Source organism: Onychomys torridus, chromosome 9, assembly GCF_903995425.1.
Source record: "Onychomys torridus chromosome 9, mOncTor1.1, whole genome shotgun sequence".
NCBI lineage: Eukaryota > Metazoa > Chordata > Mammalia > Rodentia > Cricetidae > Onychomys > Onychomys torridus.
The window spans coordinates 4,824,468-4,844,357 of record NC_050451.1 but is presented as its reverse complement, the minus strand read 5'-3'; the positions used below and the strand labels follow the sequence as shown (position 1 = coordinate 4,844,357).

At 54.6% G+C, this 19,890-nt stretch overlaps 3 protein-coding genes across 4 annotated transcripts in view; 2 read left to right on the top strand and 1 right to left on the bottom strand.

Moving 5' to 3' along the window:
* Stab1 (stabilin 1) overlaps positions 1-6,226 on the top strand; it is a 31,862-nt gene extending 25,636 nt beyond the window's left edge. Inside the window, 21 exon segments of the mRNA XM_036199123.1 lie at positions 212-352; positions 443-502; positions 1,722-1,898; positions 1,970-2,056; positions 2,147-2,296; positions 2,400-2,456; positions 2,546-2,747; positions 3,106-3,255; positions 3,334-3,438; positions 3,599-3,706; positions 3,789-3,982; positions 4,083-4,227; positions 4,310-4,443; positions 4,529-4,694; positions 4,786-4,895; positions 4,989-5,108; positions 5,182-5,331; positions 5,409-5,513; positions 5,598-5,744; positions 5,825-5,941; positions 6,033-6,226. Of these exon segments, the coding sequence (XP_036055016.1) occupies positions 212-352; positions 443-502; positions 1,722-1,898; positions 1,970-2,056; positions 2,147-2,296; positions 2,400-2,456; positions 2,546-2,747; positions 3,106-3,255; positions 3,334-3,438; positions 3,599-3,706; positions 3,789-3,982; positions 4,083-4,227; positions 4,310-4,443; positions 4,529-4,694; positions 4,786-4,895; positions 4,989-5,108; positions 5,182-5,331; positions 5,409-5,513; positions 5,598-5,744; positions 5,825-5,941; positions 6,033-6,089 (2,682 nt within the window). The 3' untranslated portion in view covers positions 6,090-6,226.
* Positions 6,114-14,382, bottom strand: Nt5dc2 (5'-nucleotidase domain containing 2). Of its 2 annotated transcripts, none has more exons than XM_036199125.1 (14): positions 14,049-14,382; positions 10,415-10,599; positions 10,231-10,305; positions 9,965-10,020; positions 9,771-9,864; positions 9,469-9,597; positions 9,307-9,367; positions 9,124-9,226; positions 8,924-9,025; positions 8,436-8,517; positions 6,914-7,000; positions 6,691-6,831; positions 6,544-6,608; positions 6,114-6,463 (listed from the first exon to the last, which is right to left on the bottom strand). In XM_036199125.1, the coding sequence occupies exons 1-14, from the start codon at positions 14,266-14,268 to the stop codon at positions 6,202-6,204; spliced, it is 1,662 nt and encodes a 553-aa protein (XP_036055018.1). In that variant the 5' UTR covers positions 14,269-14,382; the 3' UTR covers positions 6,114-6,201. The 2 variants fall into 2 exon arrangements, with proteins under 2 accessions (XP_036055018.1, XP_036055019.1); XM_036199126.1 differs by having other exon boundaries at positions 9,965-9,981; positions 14,049-14,319.
* Positions 14,383-16,186: 1,804 nt separating this feature from the next.
* On the top strand, positions 16,187-19,413 carry Smim4 (small integral membrane protein 4). Its single transcript, XM_036199239.1, has 2 exons — positions 16,187-16,511; positions 19,304-19,413. Exons 1-2 carry the CDS (start codon positions 16,217-16,219, stop codon positions 19,393-19,395), a joined length of 387 nt encoding a protein of 128 aa, XP_036055132.1. The 5' UTR covers positions 16,187-16,216; the 3' UTR covers positions 19,396-19,413.
* Positions 19,414-19,890: the final 477 nt, after the last annotated feature.

Here is a 19,890-nt window from a genome sequence, read left to right as displayed (position 1 = left end):
TAGTCGGTGCCTTGTGCAGGCTTCTCATGGTGATTCTGCCCTTGACCAACTCACCTTCTACCTCAGTGCAAAGCCCAGGACAGTCTACCAAAAATCTCTCCTCACCTCAAGTCCTGCCCTGGCCCAGGCACACCCCATAGCTTCAAGCACCCTGCTGATCAACTCCATTCAACCTCAGCTTTGCCCCAGTGGAACCGTGTTCCTCCTACAGGGCAGCATTTATCTCAATGACTTTGCTCGGGTGGTAAGCAGCGACTACGAGGCAATGAATGGTGTCCTGCACTTCATTGACCGTGTTCTGCTGCCGCCAGATGTGCTGCACTCGGAGGCTGATGCTATCCCAACCCCTCAGGTATGGCTGGGCAAGAGCCTGGGACTGGGTTAGCAGGCTGGGATCCTCTCTTCCTGCTTGACCACATGGTTCATGCGTGCTCTTCTGCAGAGAAATGTCACCACCGCTGCTGAAAGCTTCGGTTACAAGATCTTCAGCCGCCTAGTGACGGTACTGCTCTCACAGATGTGGGTCTGCCAGTGTGTGTGCATGTGTGCAACAGTATGTATGTATGTATGCTTACCTCGTTCTGGAAATGAATGTGCCTGTAAGAGCCTCCCAGTGTGGGTAAACATGAGGAAGTGTGCAGCCAAGGTGTGTGGAAACTTACCCCTCCAAGTGTGCCCATCAACAATAGCTCCCTACCTACAATTTCAATTTCATATTCAACCATGTTGGCAAGATGGCTCAGTGGGTGAGAGTGATTGCTACCATGCCTGACAAGCTGAGTTTGATCCCCGGGACCCACGCAGCAGAAGAGAACCGGCTCCTGGAGGGTCTCCATGTGAGCAGTGGCAAGCATGCCCCTTCTCCCACGTCTCTCTCTCTCACACACACACACACACACACACACACACACACGCACGCACGCACGCGCACACACACACACACACACACACACACACACGCACGCACGCACGCACGCAGACACACACACACACCAAAACAAAAGCCAACCAGGTTAAGTATAATAAAAATATTAAATTGAGGTGTTGAAGAGATGGTTCGGAGGTTAAGGCTGCTCTTCCAGAGGTCCCAAGTTCAATTCCTAGTAACCACACGGTGGCTCACAACCATCTCTAATGAGATCTGGTGCCCTCTTCTGGCCTCTTCAGGCAGAACATATGCATCATAAATCGATAAATCTTTTTTAAAATTAAGTTGAAAAGCCCTAGAAATATCTCACATTTTAAATAACTTTTGTTATGCTATATTGTTACAAGTGTTTTTTATTGTCCCCCTCCCCCACCTCAAGACAGGGTTTTTCTGTGTAGCCCTGGCTATCCTAGAACTCACTCTGTAGACCAGGCTGACCTCGAACTCAGAGATCCGCCAACCTCTGCCTCTGGGTGCTGGGATTAAAGGCGTGTGGCTGCCACCCCCTGGCTTTTGTTCATCCCTAATTGTACCTAGTTTATAAATACTTTATCACAGGTATAGGAAAGCAGTATATGTATAGTTTACATACAAATGGTTCATATGTATGGGTCACTATAATTTAAGGCTTCTGCTGTGTTCTTGGGACCTATTTCCTGCAGAGGGAATGACTGTCTGCCCAGGATGGTTGCAGATAAGCTAGTTATCTGGGCTGGGTTTCTCTGGATCTTCTTCCTGGTTTCTGGGGTCCAGCCTCATCTCCATCTGTCACCCCTTTGCTCCAACCCCACAGGTGGCTGGTCTTCTGCCCATGCTTCAAGATGCGTCCCATCGTCCCTTCACCATGCTGTGGCCCACAGATTCTGCCCTGCGAGCCCTGCCTCCTGAACGGCAGAACTGGCTCTATCATGAGGACCACCGTGACAAACTGGCAGCCATTCTTCGGGGTCATGTGATTCGCAACATTGAGGTGGGTATAGACCCACTCTTTGGCCCCTGTTGCCTGCATGCCCAACTCCAATCATGTCTCCATTTACTTAGGCCTTGGCATCTGACCTACCTAACCTGGGCCAGCTCCGAACCATGCACGGAAACACCATCTCTTTCTCCTGCAGTCGTGCTCGGCCTGTGAGTCTGGGGGGAGGGCTTGGTTAAGGAAAACAGGTACAGGGCAGTGAGGGGCTGCAGTGCCCATGACCCCTACATCTTCCCCTTTAGGGTGAGCTCATGGTAGGTGAGGATAACACCCGCATTGTGCAACGGCACTTACCCTTTGAAGGTGGCCTGGCTTATGGCATTGACCAGCTGCTGGAGCCACCCGGCCTTGGTGCCCGCTGTGATCGTTTTGAGACCCAGACACTTCAAATGGTGAGGAAGGCCATGGGCCGCAGGTGCATGGCAGGGGTCCAGCCCATCTGTCCTATCCTGTCCATCCACCTGACCCTGCAGTGTTGGCCTCCATCCCCTCCAGAAGACTTGCAGCGTCTGTGGGCTGGAGCCACCCTGTCCTCAGGGCTCACAGGAGCAGGTAAGGGACTAGAGGCTGAGTCGAGGGTTGGGGTGAGGCGGAGCATCATCAAGCTCAGGCTGCCTGTGGCCTGACTCCTTTTGACCCAGGGCAGCCCCAAATTCTGCTGGCGTGATTACACCAAGTTCTGGACCTCTCCACTGCATGCCGCGACGGTGCGCAGCGGCGCCTGGTTACGGCCTGGTTTTTGGAACCACCCCCAACGCCTGGGTCGGGGCTGCCACCGCAACTGTGTCACTGTCACCTGGAAGCCCAGCTGCTGCCCTGGTCACTATGGCATCGACTGCCAAGGTAAGCATTCTGGGGGTTACAGACAAGCTGACCACCTCTTCCAGCAACCAAGACGGCCCAAGACAAAGCTCTGGCCATTACCCTTAGGATTTGGGGGTGTTTTAGGGTGGAAGAATGCTTAAGAAGTGGGGTAGGCATACAGAAGCTTCATAACCTGGTGTGGGGTTCTGGAGGGTCTGGGTGTTCTCTGGGTTGGGTGGGTCTCAGTGGTGTGAGGCCATGACTGAACTGATGCTTCTTGAAGAACCTTGGCTGGCACTCAGCAGGGCAACAGATGGCAGAGCCCGGGGTGCTGGTGTGTGGGTTTGATCATGACAGCATCTGGTCCCATTCATCACACGTTTACACTGTTCCCTAGCTTGTCCTGGTGGCCCCAGAAACCCCTGCAGTGGCCACGGTGTGTGCCAGGATGGTATGAATGCAAGTGGGCAGTGTAGGTGCCGTTCAGGTTTTGCTGGGACAGCCTGTGAACTCTGTGCCCCAGGTGCCTTTGGACCCCAGTGCCAAGGTGGGTCATCTCTGTCCTGTCTCATTCTATCTTGCCCTACTTCCTTTGTCCCGTGTGTCAACTTGCCCTTCTCCCCAGCTTGCCGCTGTACCTCACATGGACGTTGTGATGAAGGCCTTGGGGGCTCTGGCTCCTGCTTCTGTGACGAAGGCTGGACTGGGCCACACTGTGAAGTACAGCTGGGTGAGTAGTGCTTGAGCTTGTACCCCTGCAGCACATATACGCACACCAGGACATGCCCTAGCTGCACACTCAGGAGGAGGAGGCCCCTGAGGTGGGTGGAGAGGCAGTGGCTAAGAGGACAGCTACTGACCTGGTCATATGGGATGGGTCCTGGGGACAGAGTTGCAGCCTGTGTGTACCCCACCCTGTGCAACCCAGGCCATGTGCCGTGTGGGCAACAGCTGTGAGTGCAGTCTGGGCTATGAAGGGGATGGCCGCGTGTGCACAGGTAAGCGGAAGGCTGGGATGTGCAGTAGGAAGCCCTGGACCCACTCTAGACATCTGGCTCAGCCACTCTTTCCCCGCCCCAGTGGCAGATCTGTGCCAGAAGGGGCGTGGTGGCTGCAGCGAGCATGCCAACTGCAGCCAGGTGGGGACGGTGGTCAACTGTACCTGTCTGCCTGACTATGAGGGTGATGGTTGGAGCTGCCGGGCTCGCAACCCCTGCCTGGATGGCCACCGTGGAGGCTGCAGTGAGCATGCCGACTGCCTCAACACTGGTCCGGTAAGCAGGTTCCCAGGGAGTTGAGCAGTCTGGGTGCAGAGGCCCCACAGGCCCACTCTTCCGGTCTTCATGAGACATCCACTGCTCTCTCTGCCCGCAGAACATGCGGCGATGTGAATGCCACGCAGGCTACGTAGGTGACGGACTGCAATGTCTGGCAGAGCTTGAACCACCTGTGGACCGATGCATGGGCGAGTCATCACCCTGCCACCCAGATGCTTTGTGCACTGACCTACATTTCCAGGGTGTGCTTCCTTACCGACCCCACAACCCACTGCATTATAGGCCACTGTCCTATTGACCATCTATCCTCCCTTCTTCCTGCAGAAAAACGAGCCGGTGTCTTCCACATCCAGGCCACCAGTGGCCCTTATGGCTTGACCTTCTCAGAGGCCAAGGAAGCGTGCAAGGAACAGGGAGCAGACCTCGCTTCACTCCCTCAACTCTCTGCTGCCCAGCAGGTGCCCAGGGCTCGGGTAGGAGCTAAGCCTATGGAAGCCCATTGAGTTGGGCTTTGGTCTCAGCATCCCCTCCTGTCCCCCACAGCTGGGCTTTCACCTCTGCTTCGTGGGCTGGTTGGCCAATGGCTCTGCAGCCCACCCTGTCGTCTTCCCAGCGGCAGACTGTGGCAATAATGGTGTAGGTGTGATTAGCCACGGTGTCCGCAAGAACCTTTCGGAGCGCTGGGATGCCTACTGTTACCGTGTGCAAGGTATGTCCACTCCACTGACCTCTGTCTGCCCCCACCCCCTCATTTCCTCCCCAGGAAGCCTCTCTAAGCTACTGACCTGCCTTCCCTGCAGATGTGGCTTGCCAGTGTCGGGTCGGCTTTGTGGGTGACGGGATCAGTACATGCAACGGGAAGCTGCTCGATGTCCTGGCTGCCACTGCCAACTTCTCCACCTTCTATGGGGTGTGCAGGGGTCTAGCCTCGGAAGTGGGAATGTAGGCCGTTGGGATCCCCAAGGAGGGAGCTTGCCCACAACCCCGTCTCCTCACCCTTCAGCTGCTGCTGGGCTATGCCAATGCCACCCAGCGAGGTCTGGATTTCCTGGACTTCTTGAACAATGAGATCTCCTACAAGACACTCTTTGTTCCTGTCAATGAAGGCTTTGTGGACAATATGGTAACAGCAGGGGCTTGGGTACAGTTTGCTCTCTCTGGGGGGCCCAACCCAACAAATCTTACTCTGCTCTTAGACGCTGAGTGGCCTGGACCTAGAACTCCACGCTTCCAATGCCACCTTTCTGAGTGCCAATGCCAGCCAGGTGACATTGCTTCCTGCCCACTCAGGACTTAGCCTCTTCATAAGAGATGTAGGCTCTGATAACAGTTCAATGGCCCCTCTGGTGAGTCTGGCCTTACTGACACCCTCCTGGCTCAGCCCTAGCTTAGCTGCCAGGCCTGACTACAGATTTCCCAGCAGGCCCCTGGGGCAGTTGTGGTTAGCCACATCATCGTGTGGGATATCTTGGCTTTCAATGGCATCATCCATGCTCTGGCCAGCCCCCTGCTCACGCCTCCCCAGTCTGTGAGTCTGAAGAAGTGGGAGATAGAGCCTCAGGGTGAGGGGATATCTCTGGCCTGGTCCTTGATACCCTGTTTTTGCTTACAGAGGCCAGTGCTGGGACCTGAGCCTCAACCTGTGGCACTAAGTATGGGGGTTGTGGTAGCTTCTGGAACACTGCTGGGATTGGTAGCTGGAGCCTTCTACCTGCGTGCCCGAGGCAAGCCCACAGGCTTTGGCTTCTCTGCCTTCCAGGTGAAGAAGGGCTGGGGGTATGTGGGGACAGGGTCCTTCTATCTTGTTTGGGGGGCCTTACCAGTCAATTCCTCTTCCAGGCAGAAGATAATGCTGATGATGACTTCTCCCCATGGCAAGAAGGGACCAGCCCAACCCTGGTTTCTGTCCCCAACCCTGTCTTTGGCAGCAATGATGTCTTTTGTGAGCCCTTTGATGTGAGTATGGGGTGGAAAGTGTGGCTGAAAGGGTGGTGGGGACAGGCCCCAGGCTTAGCCTTGCTTGGCTGCATCCTGCATCCCTCTGCAGGATTCACTGCTGGAGGAGGACTTCCCCGACACCCAGAGGATCCTCAAGGTCAAATGATGATCCTGAATGGAGGCAGAGGCACACGGAAAGAAAGAGAGCACTTTTATTGCTTGTCAGGGTGGCTGGGGCTGAAAGAGCAAATGGTCTGTCCAGGACAATAAAAGTGCCCTCAGCGGATGTGGGCCATGTCACCGAGAAAAGGTGTTTTCATGCAGCCGGTGCAGAGCTGGTCCATCCAGAGGGGCGCCTCATGCTGCAGGGGTGTGCGACGTGGGTAAAAAGTGAAGTCCACACGGTAGTTGAGCAAACAGCTGAGGGAGGCCATGTAGAGGTCGGAGAAGCGCACTAGGCGCCTGGAGAAGTAGGTAGGGTTGTGGAAGGTGCGAAAGATGCTCCCAAACTGAGCATTGAACAGGGCCTTGGTGATGCATCTAAGGAGAGAAACATGGGACCCATCAGTGTGCAGAAGAAAGGCTGGGGCAGCCTCCCAGTTGTGGCTCCGCTGGCTCACCTCAGTTCTTGCCGCTCCTTCATCCAAGTAGCCAGCACCTGCCGTGACTCTGCATCCTGATAAGTCTGGGTAAACACAATGTGGGGAGGTGGGTGAGCATGCATCCGGGAGGTGCAGCCTTCCCCCAGCCCTTCCCGTCGCCCCTACCTGCATGCGTTCTAGCAGCCCAGTGAGCGCCTGCTGCCAGGTCAACGAGTGCATGTACTGCTCTGTGTTGATGATGCGGATCTCACGCTCCAGCTCAGGGATGATGGCCCCGGTGCGCCAGCCATGCCGCAGCATGAGGTCCTAGTGGAGGGCATGGGAGGCAGACCTCAGCACCGGCTGGGAGGGTTCCCGCCACCCCCTGGGAGAAGCGCCACCCTCTCACCGCCAGGTCACTGTAGAGGTGGTCACCAAAGTACAGCACACGTGGCCCTCGCCATTCTGTCAGACGAAGAAAGTCAAACAGGTTTCCCTGGGGAGTAGAGGGCACTGCTGAGCCAACAGTGCTCCCCCTTGGCTGTGGGAGCCAGGCTTTGTCCTTCATCAGTCCTCCTAACTCTGCAGAGGCAGCCAAAGCCAGCCGGATGCTGGGCTGCCCTTTCCCGTGGCCTCCCTGCTCCGTGGCCCTTGCTACTTCCCCTTTCCTAGTGGAAAGGGGGGGGGGGTCCTGCCTGTAGCAGAACATCTCGTGTAGGGGTGGATTGGCCCTCACTCAAGGGCCTCTTACAGTGGCCTTTCACCCACCCAGCCAAGGGCATTAATCCCTGTTTGTGAGAAACCAACCACAGGGAGGGCCCCAGGCCCTCCAGCAAAGGGCCCTGAAGTCCTGTGAACTTCCTCAGTCTCCACCCCCAGGACCCTGTGGACCAACTGTAGAGCTTACTGACAGGCTACAGGCTTCTCTGCTCCAAAGTCAGGGAAAGATGACAACCCCGAGGCGCGGACATAACTGAGGAAGGGGTGGGGGTGGGGCAGAGGGGCCAGAGTTTGGAAGGTCAGGGGCTACCGAAGGTGCAAAGCACAGTCCATAGAGCCACTGGCATCCATGAGCCTCAGAGAGATGGGAACTGGGGGTGGCAGGGAGCTGTGGAAGAACTGAACTGAGGAGCCAGGTGCGTGTGGGGCGGCATTCTAAGGACAGTGGAGGATGTGCCCCCTCATCAAGAATCTCGAGGGGCGGAGAAAAGGACTCGGGAGAGGCTCCTGAGAACCACACAGGGTCTAAACAACGTTAGGCCAGAGAGCTGCCAAGAAAGAAAGTCACCTTCCCCCAAAATGAGCTGCCATAGTCTGATGGTAGGACAGAGGGCTGAGAACTGGAAATCTGTGTGCGTCAGGGCAGGATGCTGAACAGGGGCCTTCCAGCTGAGCTGAGGCACCTGGATGCTGCTTTCCTGGCCAACTGTGGGTTCCTCAGTCCCAGGACCATCTCGGCTAAGATTCCAGCATAGGCCACCAATGCCCTGCCTCTCTTCCTAGTCATCACCCAGGAAATGGATGTGTGGGTGGGTAGGTGCTCAATTCATAAACTGTGTCCACAGGCCCACCTCAGGACTTTAACCAGGCTGGTTTTGCCCGTACTAGTGTTCAGTGCCAACTCTTCACAGTGATCATGGTGCATTCTAAGGCTTTTGTACCATACTCAAGTGGGACATTCTAAAGGACAGCAAGGCCTAGAGGTGATGAAGCCAGGGCTCCTAAGCTATTGGATAGATCTTGACTCCAAACCCAAGCAGTGTGACCAAAGGCCCTTCTAATACCACCCAGGTTTGCTTCCTAATAGTCCTGCCCTGGTGCCATTGGCTCTAGCCCAACAGTGCAAGCCTGGTCAAGGCTGGGAGCTTGCCCCTGTATAGCCCAGGGCCACCCACTAAACACTAAGTACTGCTCCGCTAAATAGTCCTTACCTGCCGGTAGATCTTGCCCTTTTCCAGGCGAGTAATTCGGTCCCAGTGGAGGGAACCCTTCTCATCAAGCTTCCGAAAAGGCCTGGGCGGAGAGCAGAGAGCCTGGTTTGCAGTCTGTGACAGAGCCACAAACTAGCAAACTTCCTCCTTATCCCTGTAAAGGCCCACCCACTCAACAGCGAGTGTCGGCTGGGACACTGACCGGCCCATCTAAGTGCAGAGAAGGCTGAGTCGGGGCCAGTTGGGTGCTGTGCCTGAGTCGTCTTCTTTTTTTTTTTTGGTTTTTCGAGACAGGGTTTCTCTGTGTAGCTTTGTGCCTTTCCTGGAACTCACTTTGGAGACCAGGCTGGCCTTGAACTCTCACAGAGATCCGCCTGGCTCTGCCTCCTGAGTGCTGGGATTAAAGGCATGCGCCACCACTGCCTGGAGTTGTTTTGGAGTCTTCTTCCAACCTCCCCACAAGCCCAGAGTCCCTGCTATGTTCATACTTGCGCCGGTCGGTGAAGAAGTTGGGCTTGTCTGCCTGGACGATGACCACATCGAAGAGCTGGCGCCAATCAGGACCGACCATGTGCCGCATGCCTTTGTCCCTGTGCAGAGGGGGCACTGGCTTCAGGGGGTCTGGGAGCAGTACTCTGTCCCATCCTCCCCTCACCCCCCCATCCTTCTACAGTGGGCCTGGACTCACACAAAGCTAAAAGGACTGTTGGTGATGAGGAACAGCTGTTTCCCATGGGACACCAGGCGGCTCAGGACTGCAAATGTTTCATCCCCTCTCAGGATATACTTCTCTGAAAGGGAGGTGGTGGGTCTGCAAGGGCCAGTTCTGTGACCCTCTGCTCAGGCAGGCATGGTAAGGGTTACTGCCTACCCATGTCTTGCTCAATCCACTGGTACATGAGGCCCTTTACATGCACATCCCGGATGGCATCCTGAAGGGAACCAGGGAACAGTGAGGACAGGCCAGGGAAGAGGGCCCACCAAGTTGTAAACAGACTTTGTTTCATCTAAGGGACAAGCCCCTCCTCTTCACCGTAACATCCTTGTAGAGGTGTACTTGGTCAAACTCCAGGCCGTGGCCCAGAAAGTAGTCCACCACACAGGACAGCAGCGCCATCTCTGGTAGTGAGAAGATGTCCATGAATTGCTTGATGGAAGGGCCCTGGGGAGGGAGGTCAACTCTCAGCCACTATTCCATGTACTAGAGACCGAGGGATCTGCCTTGGGGCACTGGCAGGCTGTGTGACCTACTGGCCACTGCCTCACAGGATGCCAGCACCCACATCGAAATCCCTGGTCTGGGTTGCTTTGGGCAACAGCAGGTTGAGTGGGTACCTTGCCATAGAAGCCGCTCATCTGGTAGAGTGGGATGTGCTGGGTGCCACCGTATAGGTCAATCACTTCATCATCTGGCACAGGCTGGAGACCCCTGAGTTGGGGACGAGTCGGGGGACAGATGCCCTCAGCCCAAGCCAAGGCAGCAGTATGGGATAGGGACAAGGTAGATTTAGAGTGGACCCAACACTAACCTGTAGGCTGTTCCTAGCTGTACATAATGAAAAGCATCAATTTTCATCAGAAGGCTCTGGAAGCATACAGCGGGCAGGGCCAGTGGTGAGGACGTCAGTTTTTGTCCTTGGCCCTGAGCCAGATTCTCCCCGGTACCTCCCAACCCTCAGCGACAAAACATTGACTGGACGCTAAGGGGCCAAGGGTGGTCTGATGAGGAGGAGGAGGCTGAAGAAACCAGCCCTGTACACATCTGGTCAGGAGGGCTATGTGTCTAGCCACTCACCTTCTGAATGTCATAGTGGAGGCCACGGATGGCAAAGCTGGGATCATAGTCATACTTCCGAATGCCCTCAGGGTACTGTTGGACAAAAAGCCAGCCCTCAGCCCAAGGTACCAGGGAAACCCCAAGACTCATCTGGAGTGTGGGCCAAGCTGGGTCCTGTTGGCAGAGGGCCTGGCAGCCTCACCTTGTAGTGTTCTACCAGGATGTCCCGGGCAGCATTGAAGATCTCAGGGTGCAGTGCATCCGCGTACTGGGCCAGTGTGTAGTCGTAGTCGAAACCATAGACTTCAACGTCACTCAAGCTGATCTCGTTGTTGGCGTAGATGGCCGCTGGGTTTAGGAGGCTGCAGACCTCAGGGGGCAGAAGGTCTGGAAGGAAGGAGATACACAAGAGGACAGTACCTCATGATGGTCGTCACAGTTGCGGCAAATGGCCCAAGTACTTTGTGGGTACCCGGCCCCATGTGCCCCACAAGACACTGGATTATTGTATCTTAGCTCAGTGAAGGCCAAACTGAGGAGACTCAGAGAAAAGGCATGTGCCAAGGGAGGGCAGAGCTGACAATGGCTAGCCTGCTCTTTTCTGGGGATCTGGTCATAGTCACAGCCTCCATTTTCCACATTAAACTATCATCTGCAGTGCCCCACATAGACTGAACCTGTGTCTCTTCCGGGCTGCCTACTAAGTTCTACCAGACACAGGAGTGTGGGAAGCCTGGCAGCACTCCTCAGGAAGGTCATGCCCCTCACACAAACCCTGTCCAGGAGCACCACTGTCCACTGGCCTCGTCTTCCACTTCTTGGGGCTACCTGCCAAGGGCAGTATGCATGGACTGTGGACTCCTCCCACGGGATGCTGGCTCCGTTCTGACCTGACTGGAAACCAAGGCCATGAATGCTGTTTCTCCACTTTGTCCACAGATGGGGTTGGGGCCCAAGAACATTAGAGGGGCGGGGAACCCCCAGGGCTGCCAACTTGGTGCACCTGCCATCGCCTTGGGGAGCAAGGCCCCTCTAATCGGATTTCAACTGCCTGCCAGACCACATAATGACATTTCCTGGCCTTAGTCAGGGAACATTGCTAATTACCACAGGCGAGATATAAGATGTCGGCTTTTGGGACACGACCCAGCTTGCTCTTTTACAGTGACAGTCACGAGCCTCTGGAAGAACCACAAAGGAAGGCTAAGCGTGGCACTATGTCAGGAAGGTTCTGGGGTCCTAGGCTTACCTGCCTTATCTCCCCCACCTGGAAAGTGGGTGAGGAGAACAGAGAACAAGGACACGATGTGACAGGGCATGGGATGTGAGCCAGACAAGATCAGGCCCTCCCTCTCATGTCTCTGAATTCAAGAATGCTAGCTTAACCCCTGGGCTTGTGTTTTTTAAAGGGGGAATAAAACCAGAACCAGTCTACTTTGTACAACATTCCTGCTCTGTCCCTACACAATATGCAGGATCCAATGTGTGATGTGCCTGAGCTAGGAGCCCTGTCCTGGGTCTCGCTTGGTCAACCCTGGAGTTGCAGGGGAAGGGAAGAGGCAAGACTAGGCATGCTGGGCAGAGTCCAAATCTCCAGGGAGTCTGTCAGCCACACCAATCCTGATCACGATGCAAAAGTCTCTGGCTCCACAGCATGTCTAATGGCTCCTGTGCTGTGCAGACACCTCGTCTACGTGCTGAGCTGTTACCTCAGAGGCCCCTTTGGAACACAGGGCTCCACCCCCATTTCCTTTAGTGTTATGTGCAGTGTGTAGGTGTGGGAATAGGTGTGGCTAGTTCCTTGGGTGGCCTACAGGCAGCAGAGAGCAGCTGTTCAGAAGATCCCCAAGTGTGGATGGAGCTCTTCACTGGGACATGCTTAAGACAGATGATGGCCTCCCTCTAAAGAACTGCTTCTGAGACACCCCTTACCTGGTGTCGCTAGGACCCTGGGCCTCAGCTGCCCACAGAGCTGGTAATTTCCATAACCCTGCACTCCTGGATGTCAACTTTGTTTATGACTTGCCTTAGTGTCCAGAAAACTCCTGGGGTGGGAAGCATAGGCATGGCATTTGTGGACCCAAGCTTGTGGAGTTCTGACTACGTCCATGCCCTGCCTCTGCTTTCCAGGGTCTTCTCGGGGGCATATACACTTTCCTGGGAACAAGTAGGAAGGAGAAGCAGTCCACAGGCTACCTACCTTATTTCTGGACCAAGGAAATCATAGCTCAGGTGATTGCTGAGTAGGCCAGGAGAGGATATGCCATGACCCAGCAGTGGTCTGCTGTGTTTGTATGACTGTCTAGACCCTGTCCTCCTTTCTTAGGTGAGTTTAATGGTTCATCTCATTCCCTCCTCCAATCTTCTGATGGAGTCACACTTCTGTCTCCATTGGGGAGGCAAAGTCACCCATCAAACTACCCAGCACCAGGCAACTAAGTTGAGATGCACGTTCAGGTCGCTCCACTTGCTTTAACTACCCTTCTTTCCCTAGGCTTCTAGTCATCTGAGGCCAAGCAGCGTAGGTAATGGTCTTCTACTACTCCCGGAAGGGCCACTGGCCCTGGCCCTGGCAGCTTTGCTCAGACTCCTTCAGAAAACCCAGCCTGGTAAGGTCAGGGTTCAGAGGCATGAAGCTAGCTCACCCTGGCATGTTAGTGGAAGCGACCGCCCACACAAGAACTCAGGGGGCCTATAAGGATCTGAAGACACAGGAAGACCCCGAGGGGTATGAAAGTAGGCCCCCAGTCCCCCCTAGGCTTCTCAGCTACTCAGAGAGGCTTCTGTTACACTGCTCACCCTGCAATAGTCCCAATCCTCAAGAGCAACTATTCTTCAGAGGTCTCAAGTATTCTGACTGCAGCTTGTCAAGGAGTGATCTCTGGCCAACCTCCAGGTCTCCACACAGCCAGAGTGGAAACCCCTGCCCAGTCACAGCTGGACTCTCCCTGACAGAGCCACTCTGTCTTACCAGACAATGCAAGCTACATCACCTCTGGGGCTTCCTCCAGAAGCTCCCCTCCTCCTGTTTGGCCTGGTTCTGAGTCATCACCACAATCCTGGGGCAGGAGACTCAGGACACTGAGGGTCTTGAGAGGGTGTGAGGAGGCCGAAGGCTACCCTGCTGGGCAGCGATAGGGGCCGCAGCCCAGACCACATCTCTCTGCTGCAGAGACAGGGCCCCACTAGACCCACCCAGACAAACAGACAGATGTTCCGCACTCAGATCTCCTGCCTCATCAGCCCATTCCAGAGGGAAGGAAGCCTAGGGGGAGGGGGAGTGCCCTGTGCAGCTCTGGCTGAGACTACAGCAACATCCCGGGATTGCAGGGGCTACAGTAACTTTTCTGTTCCCCCAACGCCTTGACTGAGCTTGTTTGGAGTGCTGTAGAGCGCCAAGAGGCAAGCCAAGAGGTGCCTGCAATGTCGGGCCGGTGTCGCCTTACAGCGGGCCGTCGGTGAGCACCGCTCAGTCTTTGTCCACACACTGTAACTAAAGGCCAGCGGAGAACAAGGGACCGAGATTTTCACCAAAGACTGGACCCAGGACCGCGTGCACAGCAGCCGCTCCAGGCGTTCCAAGCTCCTGCCGCCAGAAAACAAAACCTCCACTCGCTCCGGGAGTCGGAGTGCTCCGTAGAGGCACCTCGTATCAACCCGATAGAGCCTTTTCCAAAACGCCATCTGACCCTCAGGTTTTGGGACCCTGGCGAGCGCCACCGGGCGCTTCCAGCAAGCTGCACCCAGGACGGTTGGGCACGGTGCCCCCGCCGTCTGTTGGACGCCGCCAAGCTGATGCCCTCCGGCTGGCTCACTGCCCACCCGGCGTCACCCACCGTGCACCAGCCTCCGCATGTCCTGGTAACGAGCCCACAAGTGCGCGCTGAGGTCCGCGCTGTCTGCGGGCGCCGAGCGCGGGGTGCTGGGGCAGTGGGCTCCGGGACCCGGCGGGCCGCAGCCAGGGCAGGAGGGTGAGGTCGAGGCAGCCCGCGGTCCGCCGTGGCCTCCGCACAGCAGCCAGCGCCGAGCTGCCGCCCGCAGTCCCGCACCCGCCATGCCCCCGAGCGCTGGCCCCGCCGCCCTCCGCCCGTCTGCTTGCCCACCGGTCCGCCGCCCTCCCACTGCCCGCCCGCCACCGTGGCCGCGTGCTTCTCAAGGCGGCCGACCAATGGGCGAGGCGCGCGGAGTCCATCCGGCCAATGAGCGCAGCACTCGGCCCGGGGGGGCGGGAGGTCCCGGGACGGGGCGGGGCGGGCTCCCGACCCCCTCCTCCTATTCGTCCCCAGCTCGGCTCAGGGGCTCTGCGCCCCCCTTTGGTCATCTCGGTGGTGATGGCGGCACTTCTCCCCTTGCGCGGGAAGTCGCAGGGCTTAAGAGCCCGGGTCTCCGAGAGGCCCTGGACGGCCCCGAGGAGCAGGAGCAGCTGGAGTGCGGGAGAGCACAGCCCCTCCTTCATCCCTGGGTCTTTCTGCCCCTCCCCTCAGCCTTGGGTTCCCCCTGACCCTAGCGCTTCCGTCCCGTCCTCTCCAGACGCGTCCTCCTGCCCCGGGGCCCTGTGCCCCTGCCCGGTTTCTGACTGACTGCACGTCGAACCGCACGCCTGGCTGGAGCTAGGGCCGCTTTATTCACCTAACGCACAAAGAGCTCTTTCTGCCCACAGTGACAGTCCCAAACTGGGTGAGACCACTTAGCCTGCAGGGCAGCTGACGTCTGCTAAGGCAGCCTTTTCTTTGTATGGCCTGGTACCCAACATCGGTGACGGATTTAACTAGGAGCCCATCCACTGGGCACACTCTGAGTGGCTGTGGGCCAGGGTCATGGCAGCCACCTGGTTCTGGTAAACGAATGTGCCGGACAGTGCAGACCCCCAATCGAGATACCATGGTCTGTTCAATCGCTGTCTCAGTGAAATTCATATTCGCTTGAAAACACTCGACCTACTTGTGTTTTCTTAGCCTGCAGGTGTGCGCCAGGAGAGGCTGGTCCAGGTTCCAGGGGCCCTGTCAGTGATGAGCCACCCAACTAGGCACACGGTGGCTGTTGGATTTAAGATGGTGTGTAATGAGGAGCTCTCTTGTGCCTCGGCTGAGGATCTGGTGTGGCAATCCTGGGCTGGGTATACTGGTAGTTATGGATGCCAAAGGGTGGGCTCATGGGTGGCTGAGCCCTTGTGGGCCCCAGTGACCAAGGTGGGCCGTGGAGACCTGGCCACATGTGAATCTCTTCCAAATGAGTGGACGCTCCACATGTTCTAGTCCTCAGAACCAAGAGAAATGGGAAGAAGTGCCAGGGTTTTGCTGTGTGTGGCTTCTTTTGGCCTGCCCTCCAGGGCTACTTTGGTGTACAGGACATAAAGCTGCTCTCAATCTGTAAATGACCCGTCCCTGGACCCACAGTGTGTCATTTAATTCTCACACAGGGCTCCGTTTTACGAGGGTGCCTACTTACTTATCATGGAGCTCTTCTGCAACTACCGGGTTGTGATGCATAAAAAAGCACCTACAAGTACCCGAATAACGGTATTTCCCCATCCATCATGCATTTATATTGTTTTAGAATAGTTTGTCGTGGACAATTATACTTTTTGTTGTGATACTGGTAAAGTTCAGTTTTCAAAAATACATGTCGAATTTTGATATTTTAGAAGCCAAGTCCAACCAGTCACATCCTAGAAATAAAACGGAGGCGTCACGTAACTGCATTTTAGATCATCTTCTTCACAGAGAGTCGTCACCTCGGTCAGAGTATTACAAAAAAAGATGGCGATGGCAGAGTAGGGGGCCCGGCAATCAACTCCGAGCCCCAGCTGCTGAGAGCAGCCTGAGGGTGGGCCCGGCCACGCCACGTTGGAGACTCCGCCCCCTGAGGTTGCTCCGCCTCCAGAGTCTAAGCGCCTGCGCAGGCTTCTTCGGGCCGGCTCAGCCTCACTGAGCACGCGTGCCCCAACAGCACTCTGATTGGACAGTCTGAGCAGCCCGCCACACTCTGATTGGCGGAGCCGACCATGCTCTGTCAGCTTCTGCGCCCCAACTCTCCCCGCCTGGCAGTGGCGCAGCAGCGGGGTCTTGACTCTCAGTCCGCGACACAGCGGGGCCAGCAGGGCTGTGTCCGCCTGGTTCCGCCCGCACCCCACTTCGAAGTCTCGGCCATGTTCTTCAGGGCCCAGGTGAGGCGCGCTCTGCAGCGGGTGCCCGGGAAGCAGCGATTCGGCATCTACAGGTTCCTGCCCTTCTTTTTTGTCCTGGGAGGAGCAATGGAGTGGATCATGATTAAAGTGCGCGTGGGCCAGGAGACCTTCTGTAAGTGGGGGTGCAGCAGCCTCCGTTTCTCCTGTGGGTATGCGATTAGAGGCCTCCGACTCCACTCGGTTGCAGAGCGGCTTTCACTGTAGTCCGAAGGACAAGTGTTCTTACTCACTTGGCAGGTTCTGGTGCAGCACGGATTGGAGGCCCTCGGGGCTTTTGTGTTTGGCTCACATTGGCATCCAGCCCTCCTTCTCCCCCGGCACTTTAAGAGGGCACGTGATTCCACTCAGGCTCTCGTCCTTTGTAACCTGTCCTTGGCCCTGCCGGTGGTGACGTTGGGCCTGAGGAACAGGATTGCTCACATGCGGAAGAGGGACCAATCCTGAGGACTCAGAAATTCCGGTTAAGTCTCCTGCCCTTTGAGATCTTTAGCCCAGGCTCTGGAGGACTCTATCTTGCCTGATTTAGCTGATTACCACATTTAACAGGCAGTCATTAGTGCTGTGTCTTTGGCCCTGAACTGCGAACATTTCTGTGGACTGCCTCTGTCACGTCCAGTTTCTCAGGGCTTCTCCCAACCTCTGGGCCCTTTGCTTTGCCTCTCATGTAACTTTATCACTTGAGAACTGCCAACTCAAAAATTTTAGGTTGTCACATCAAAGCCTCCATTGATTTCTCTTTCTACTCTGATAAAGGGCCTGTCCTGGCCTTGGATCTTCAAACTTTCAGCCATCCTCTTGCCTCAGCCAACTGCACCCGCCACCACTCAGTTTTTAATGACCATGAGAGGATCTAGTGAACAAGGCAGGAGATCCTCCATTTCAGAAGAGCTCATGGGAATAAGACTAGGTGTAGAGTACTTGACTCACATAGGCCGGAGCTCAATTTCCACCCCGTCTCCCACCATTAAGCAATTAAGAATCCTGGTTGGCACCTCATTGGATCAGATGGAAAGCTCTTGGGAAAAGATGGGCATTTAGGACTGTCAGGAGATAAGGGGGAAATCTATGGCACTGACTTCATGGCAGTGGTAAGGGAAACCTGGAAGCTTTTGTGCTTGCTGTTTGAAGGACTGCAGCAGACTGAGTGAAAGGTGACATGGATAGAGGGGTACCTGGGTAGGGCCAGGAAAGAACTGGACAATAAGGATATATCTTTTTTTAAAAAATATATTAATTTTTTTTCATTTTACATATCAACCCCAGTTCCCCTTTCCTACCCCCCCCCCCACCTTTTTTAAGGATATATCTTAATGATTGAAAGGGATCTTTGCCCTTTTTGGAGAGATTGGTAGAAACACAGGCAATATATGTTGGCCAGATTTGAGACGATGGCCTAGTCTAAGGGGCAAAGGAATGTCAAGAAGTGGGTGGAGCTCAGCCAGCCTAGAGGTAGTGCCAAGTCTGGTAACTGAGATGGGGCATGGAAGCTTCTCAGGGAACACCTGAGGCAAGGCTTGTACTAGTTGAGGTGCAGAACATAGGCAGGATGATCCTGGGTGCTATTGAGGACATGATGAAATGGGTTAACTAAAGATCTCAAGCTTAGTAAGACAGTTTGGGCCAGACATCTATATTTGATGGAAGGGTCAGACTTCAGCATGTTTTTATGGTGTCTTGGAGTGGTTAGAAGGAACACCAGAGAGGTTATCCTTGAAGGCAGGTGATAAGGCAAGGTGACTGAAGGGAGGTAAGTATCGGCCCATGGAGAGACTGAAGGATATGCAAACGCTGGTGAGAAAGGAGGAGTTGGAACTAGGGCTGTACCTCACTTGGTACAGCACTTGTTTTGGCATGCAATCTTCTAAAGAAAGGGGGGGGGGGTTGGAGAGGGGACTGGGAGACTGCACCTTCGGAAGTACTAGTGCCCAGTGGGATCAACCTTAAAAATTAGCCAAAGAGTTCTTTACAGTGGCCTTTCTCTGAGAAAGGAGTGTTCTTAGTCGTTCAGAGCCGAGGAAATGGCTTTCAGCCATGTTAATGGAGTCAGCTAGAGGTGCCTTAAGCAGAATGAACCAAAAAGTTGAGGCAGTTGGAGCAATCTCTCGTGGGGTTTTGGAGGGCTGTTCAGAAGTTAGAACTTGAGCTGGTTTGTCAGGAAGAGAGGGAAGACAAAGGCCAAAGGGGCAGCGGAAGGTGGTGGTCAGCTCCTAGGACGGACAGGAAAGCCAAGAGTGGGATAGGAGAGCAGAAATTATAGTCTGAGCAGAAGCAACACTGACTGGAGATGTAAATAAAGAAAGCCAAGGGGGCTGGCACTTCACCCCCAACAATATGGGTGGTAAAAAGGCACAGATGAAGAGCAAGAAACCCGAGCTGGCAGCCAATGTTACCAGTGATGGAAACACTGAGATGGCCGTCAAGTAACAAGCCCTGAAGGAAGAGGATTTAAAAAAGGAAGAGGTTTATTTTTATAGGAGGGAAGAGCATTAGAATCTGGAAAACCAGCTGCTGAAAACAAGGAACATTACTATCCTCCTTACTCAGGTTTTGGAACCTGGGAAAGGGAGCAGCAGAGAGCCTAGGGACAAGGGAAATCTTGGAGAACAGGAAGATGCCAGGACATGATTCTGGGACATGAGTGTATCTCCAGAGACACTATCTTTTTACTCTTTTGTTATCTCAGACTCCCCACAGCACTCCTTCAGCTCATTTTATGTTAACTTGTTTATTTGCTAGATTCAGACAGTCAAGACAGACTGCTGGTTCACTTACTCCCCTGGGGGCTTTGCACCCATGGCACTCCTTATGCTAGCTAAGCACTCTGCCACAGAGAAAGACCCCAGTCTCTTTTTGAAATTCCCCAGTTTCTTAAAAAAATCTAAGCAGAATTTTTGTCTGATACAGATGATGTGTACCGTCGAAAAGCTTCAGAAAGACAGTATCAGAGAAGGCTGGAAGATACATCAGAGACCGCGCTTCACAAGTTAATAAAGTAAATGTGAATTTTCAGTGTTGATTTTAGTCATTCTGTGTCTTCATAGTCTCATTTTTGCCCAGGCTGGCCTTAAATTCAAGGAAATCCCTGCCTGTGCCTCCTTAGCACCATTAAAAATGTACTCTTTCAAGGGGGCTGGAGAGATGGCTCAGTAGCTAAGAGCACTGACTGCTCTTCCAGAGGACCTGGGCTCAATTCCTAGCACCCACATGGTAACTCACAACCATTTGCAACTCCAACACCTCTTCTGGCCTTTGTCAACACTGAACACATGTGGTACACAGATATACATGCAGGCAAAACACCCAAAACATTTAAAGAGACAAACACTTTTTTTAATGAATACTAATCCTTTAGCAAGTGCATCTTAGTCCAAGAATTGCCTTTACAAAGAGTTCTCATAGTTATACAATCTCTATTTGACTATATCCCTAGTCACTATTGAATACTTCACATAGGGTGACTCCACAGGTCACATTTCCATCCTTTTCCAACT

Excerpts from the sequence above, each read along its gene's own strand:
- Nt5dc2 (XM_036199125.1), bottom strand. The coding sequence starts at position 14,268 with ATGGCGGGTGCGGGACTGCGGGCGGCAGCTCGGCGCTGGCTGCTGTGC. Across the intron at positions 9,865-9,964 it reads CAGCTAGGAACAGCCTACAG|GGGTCTCCAGCCTGTGCCAG; the intron begins GTTAGTGTTGGG and ends TCCCCAACTCAG. Across the intron at positions 9,368-9,468 it reads ACCTCTACAAGGATGTTACG|GATGCCATCCGGGATGTGCA; the intron begins GTGAAGAGGAGG and ends GGTTCCCTTCAG.
- Smim4 (XM_036199239.1), top strand. The coding sequence starts at position 16,217 with ATGCTCTGTCAGCTTCTGCGCCCCAACTCTCCCCGCCTGGCAGTGGCG. Across the intron at positions 16,512-19,303 it reads CGTGGGCCAGGAGACCTTCT|ATGATGTGTACCGTCGAAAA; the intron begins GTAAGTGGGGGT and ends TGTCTGATACAG.